Genomic DNA, 6,000 nt, shown 5'->3' on the forward strand with positions numbered 1-6,000 from the left:
GGTTAGGATGATATCTATGAGGGTGCCCGTGTTTAAGGCTTTGGGGAGGTACCTGATAGGTTCATTGATAATTTGTGTGAGATTGAGGGCATCAAGTTTAGATTGTAGGATGGCTGGGGTGTTAAGCATGTTCCAGTTTAGGTCGCCTAGCAGCACGAGCTCTGAAGATAGATGGGGGGCAATCAGTTCACATATGGTGTCCAGAGCAAAGCTGGGGGCAGAGGGTGGTCTATAGCAGGCGGCAATGGTGAGAGACTTGTTTTTAGAGAAATGTGATACAGCGAAGCACCTGAGTGAGCAATTACACAGCTACTTTCCCTAAACGGGTGACATGAACAACTGGATTCGTTATCCCTTTCATGCCCTGCCTCCAGTCCACATACCGATATCTGAACAAGAGAGCCTCATCAAAATTGCAACAAGCGTTTCTGAGAAAATGTTATTTAATGCCAGATTTCTGGATAGGGCTGCACTCAGTTTCTTGCCTTGACAAATCATGCTGTTAAGACACTGACGCCCTTTGCAACCACGTACCTATGTGAGAGTGGATTCTCGGCCCTCACTAGCATGAAAACTAAATACAGGCACAGACTGTGTGTGGGAAATTATTTAAGACTGAGACTCTCCAATACAACCCAACATTGCAGAGTTATGTGCATCCTTTCAAGCGCACCCTTCTCATTAACCTGTGGTGAGTTAGTCACCATTTTTGACGAACAAATAAGGTTTTATATGTAAGATGGCTAAATAAATAAAGAGCGAAATGATAATATTATTATTTGAGCCCTGGTCCTATAAGAGCTCTTTGTCACTTCCCACGAGCCAATTGTGACAAAACCCACACTCATTCTTATGTTTAATAAATGTGTTGTATAGTGTGTGTTTGTGGAAGGCTTACAATGATGGAAGAAAATAAAAACATTGGAGAGTGTGCTGACCCTGGTGTTATAGGGCGTACGCAGCTGGTGGTTGAATGTTTTGAAGGGGTACTGGACTATAAAAAGATTGGGAACCAGTGATGTAGTGTATTTGGTTGACTGTATATTAGATAGAAACACATTATTTTTTAATTACATTGACATTTAGCTTAACACGATCCAGAGACCCATAACAAATGTGGAGCGAGGTAGATCACCATGACAACACCCACCCAAACCCATATCAAGTGTGGGCCAAGAAGTACTAACTAATACTATACCGGTGAGGTCAGCGATTTCGTGCCTGTGTCACAAATGGAAATCTATTCTCTTTTTATAGTGCAATATTTTTTCCAGGGCCCAGTGCACTATAGAGGGAATAGGGTGCCATCACCCTGCAAACATTGTGTGAGTGACTGGACCATTTAAAATGACATAAGTCATGCATTGTCCAATCAACACCCTGCCTGAGGTGTTGCCAGGGAAACACAGTGCTGGAGATTGAGCCCAGAAGCACAGGGGATTTCTAGAACTTCCTAGAAATTCTTATAGAATGGGGTTGGAAGCATTGAGGGGAATATACAATGATTATACAGTACTATATGTATATCTATAGCTAGAAGATAGGGGTCAAATGTACCTTAAATATACTGAACAAATGGACAATACCCTGAGCACATACAATATTAGTGTCTGGATACTTGACTTGTCATAAAGGCCTTATAACAATATAAATTATTAACATAACATTGTAATCATTAGTGTGGTCTGTCTCTCCCTGTTGAGGTCAGTAAATCATAGAGATCAGATAAGACTTCATGCTTCTTCTCATTCCTGTGTTGAAAACACTAGACATAAATATAAAAGCAACATGTAAAGTGTTGGTCCCATGTTTCATGGGCTGAAAAATGATCCACGAAATGTTCCATATGCACAAAAAGCTTATTTCTCTCAATTTGTGTGCACAAATTTGTTTACATCCCTGTTATTGAGTATTTCTCCTTTGCCAAGATAATCGATCTACCTGATGGGTGTGGCATATCAAGAAGCTGTTTGAACTGGAAGATCATTACACAGGTGTGCCTTGTGCTGGGGACAATAAAAGGCAACTCTAAAATGTGCAGTATTGTCACACAACAAAATGCCACAGATGTCTCAAGTTTTGAGGGAGCGTGCAATTGGCATGCGGACTGCAGGAATGTCCACCAGAGCGGTTTCCAAATGACTGTATGTACATTTCTCTACAGTAAGCCGCCTCCAACGTTGTTTTAGAGAATTTGGCAGTATGTCCAACCGGCCTCACAACCACAGACCACGTGTATTACGTCGTGTGGGTGAACAGAGTGCCAGTGGAGTTATGGTATGTGCAGGCATAAGCTACGGACAACGAACACAATTGCATTTTTATCTTTGGCAATTTGAATGCACAGAGATACCATGACGAGATCCTGAGGCCCATCGTTGTGCCATTCATCTGCCACCATCACCTCATGTTTCAGCATGATAATGCACAGCCCCATGTCACAAGGATCTGTACACAATTCCTTGAAACTGAAAATGTCCCAGTTCATCCATGGCCTGCATACTCACCAGACATGTCACCCATTGAGCATGTTTGGGTTGCTCTGGATCGACGTGTACTACAGCGTATTCCAGTTCCCGCCAATATCCAGCAACTTCGCACAGCCATTGAAGAGGAGTGGGACAACATTCCAAAGGCTATAATCAACAGCCTGATCAACTCTTTGTGAAGGAGATGTGTCGCACTGCACGAGGCAAATGGTGGTCATACCAGATATGGACTGGTTTTCTGATCCACGCCCCTACCAATTTTTTTTTTTTTAAGGTATCTGACCAACAGATGCATATCTGTATTTCCAGTCATGCGAAATCCATAGATCAGGGCCTCATTTTATTTAAATGGACTGAGTTCCTAACAATTAATTTAAGTCAGTAAAATCTTTGAAGTTGTTGCATGTTGCATTTTTTCCCAGTATAATATAACTCCTATGTTGTGACCCAAATGGTACCCTATTCCCTTTTATAGTGCACCACATTTGACCAGAGGTGCCCTCCAGTGTAGGGAATAGGGTGTCATTTGGGACACGGACATACTAGCCCAGCTGTGACTGTCTTATCGAGATACTGTATACAGTATCACCTATTTCAAATCACCACATTGGAAACGTGTGTGTGTGTGTGTGTGTGTGTGTGTGTGTGTGTGTGTGTGTGTGTGTGTGTGTGTGTGTGTGTGTGTGTGTGTGTCTGTGTGCAACATCTCAATCATAAACCTCAGTGTTTTTATAAATATTGTCTCTTGTCAGCTTTACTCAACCAGCTCTTCTCAGAAACATTTCAGTTCATAACATAACAAACCTAGTTTAACACAGCTATAAACATAATGCTTTGTACGGTTTCTGTATGTGAAAGGTGGTTTTTGTGGTTGTTGTGACATTAAGTATGTCCGGTTTGTTAGTGATCAATATTGGATAGACGCGAGGGATTAACAATAGGCTTTGGCATTTTTCGTCATTTCCCTTTGAAAGACATTCTTTTGCCCATACATACTAGTTAAATAAAGGTCAAAATAATATTATTGTGAGTAATTCATGATTTAAGATTAGTTGATTTTGACCTTTCATAATTTTGCTTGTAATGCCAACAGTTCTTCAAGTAACTTGCCCCAATTACACACAGCAAACCGCCACTAGGATTCCAGCATGTTACTAAAAAAGAACAAATCATCAATCTAAACCGTTTGAAATGTTGTCATAGACACACATAACACTTCGTCCTATCAATTCTTGATGGTGTTGTTTTCCTGTGTTCCAGCTCTATAAGAACCTGTGGTCCACGGTGATGCAGGGGAACAAGGTTCTAGAGCGCCCGTCCTGGTGGGCAGAGTTCACCTCAGACAAGCCTGTGGTGGGTTCCCTCCGACCCAAACTGTAGGTTTGTAGATCCCGGTTCTAGAGTCCTCTGTTCCCCAGTTACACCACCCAGTTTCATCAGCCGAGAAGACAACAAGAAGAAGCCTTCATATTAGATGAATCTCCTTCTCCTCACTTTGAAATATGAACTTTGTATTATCAGATATGAAATGAATGACATATTGGGCCTTTTTAATGAGTGTAGAGGCAATGCAATTATAAACCACTGTCTTCCTCTGAATACGGTAAAGAATGATAATCAACTATGTTTGTGGTAATTGTTGGAATCAGTGCCTATGACTGGAAGCACGCTAAAGAGAAGAGATTATGTTCAAGTACCTTTGTTAACACGTTTCAATAGATTTGATGCCAGCTTCTTGATATGATTATGTATCTAATACTACATAAGGATGTCTGTTTTGTATAATTAATGTAACTGTATAATTAATGTAACTATAAATTCATGTAATGTGATATTTGTGAAATAGAGCTTATTTTGATTGCCAAATGATGCAATGAGGCCACGTATATACTTACCACACATATAATCATGTGGTAATATATAAATGTAATAAATTGTGCACATTTTGTAAAATAATGACTGAATAAAGGGTTTGTAAAATAAATACAATATTTCTACTAATACATATACATGAATTGCATTGATGGATTATTATTTCAGTGAATCAAAAACTCATTTGATATTCTCAGCTCAAGTAACCATGCATGCTTGATAAGTAGTAGCCTTGTCTGAGACCTGCTGACTTGTTAGCTCCCAAAGCCTTTTCGCTCCCCAAGCCAAAAGGTTTTAGCTCAGCTGGCTAACACTCGTATTTGAACTAGAGCTCTGCTATCCGAGCCCGATGGGGCCTACATCAGGTTAGACAGGAGAGATTTTTTTCACAAAAAAAGAATAATGCTCCTTGAGTTGTTGGAGTTTAAAGTGATGAAAAGTAGCTAGCTAACTGCTCTCTCATGTCTCGTCATTGAGCAGCGCAGCCCAAGCAGAGCCGTTGCTATGGATACTCACAGACGCAGACCCGACATGAGCAGAGCGCATGCAGGAGCGAGACAGAGATGAGCAGCTAATGGACTTCACTAACGGAGGAAGTTATTTCTGATATTTCGGGCAGGGCAGGGCCGAGCCTTCAATTTGTCAGAAACAGTCGGGCCTGGGTAGTGTAGGGCCTGAAGGTCGCGGGCATTGGTAGGTCTCGGGCTTAAAATTCATGCCCATGCAGGGATCTAATTTTAACTCTAGTGGGTCACATTAGTCGTTTTTTACGATCACATAACATTTAATATTGTTAGTACTTTTATATTCTCATATTTTCTCATACCTATCAGTTGAGCTCTATGTTGGGCATCCAACATTCATTCCAATCAAAATCAGATTACATCCTTATAAACTCACTAACCTCCCAAAATATCCAAATATTGTTTCTTTAAGCAGGGGTTTTGGTCATATAAATAGACATGGTTTTAAATATAGCTAGGGGCACCGCTGGCTTCTAAAATTAGCTATGTATTCTTAAGGAGGGACCGGTCGAGGTTCATCCATCTATGGGTCCGAACCAAGTTAGAAAACCCCAATGATGAATTATCAACACACTATCTAAGCTAAAAATGTCCTGATATTGTTTTCTTATGGAGGCACTCTAGTCACAGAATTCTACATTTGGCTCTGTCTTAAGAAGGGTGACCAATGTTTCGTTCATCCATCTATGGGTCTGAACAAAGTTTGAAAACATCAAAGATTTCCCCAGTTTTGTGTTGTTAGTGTAGTTATCCTGGCGACACATGCACACAACACACGCAAGCGTACACACGCATGTACGTCGTCTGGGAAATAAATGTTCATTATTCCACACTACAACCCTTGTCCTCCGACCTCTGGCCCTTCAAATTAAGTTTACATAAGGATGTGGATGACATATTTTGTCCCAGTTGTTGTTTACATTTACATTTAAGTCATTTAGCAGACGCTCTTATCCAGAGCGACTTACGTGTGTAACATTCACTTAATCTGGGAAAGAATTGATCCTACATGTTTATGTTGCTGTTTCTTAGTGTATTTCAAACTTTCAAATCAGATAAGGGGTATTTATAGTGTGTTTAGGAGATTGCCGTGTAAGTATGTATATAATACCAGA

At 40.5% G+C, this 6,000-nt stretch overlaps 1 protein-coding gene across 1 annotated transcript in view; it reads left to right on the top strand.

The window, feature by feature from the left end:
* The window catches only part of acox3 (acyl-CoA oxidase 3, pristanoyl), a 28,111-nt gene extending 23,613 nt beyond the window's left edge, over positions 1-4,498 (top strand). The window contains 1 exon segment of the mRNA XM_046328325.1: positions 3,750-4,498. Coding sequence (XP_046184281.1) covers positions 3,750-3,869 — 120 coding nt within the window. The 3' untranslated portion in view covers positions 3,870-4,498.
* Positions 4,499-6,000: the final 1,502 nt, after the last annotated feature.

This window comes from Oncorhynchus gorbuscha, linkage group LG25, assembly GCF_021184085.1.
Source record: "Oncorhynchus gorbuscha isolate QuinsamMale2020 ecotype Even-year linkage group LG25, OgorEven_v1.0, whole genome shotgun sequence".
NCBI lineage: Eukaryota > Metazoa > Chordata > Actinopteri > Salmoniformes > Salmonidae > Oncorhynchus > Oncorhynchus gorbuscha.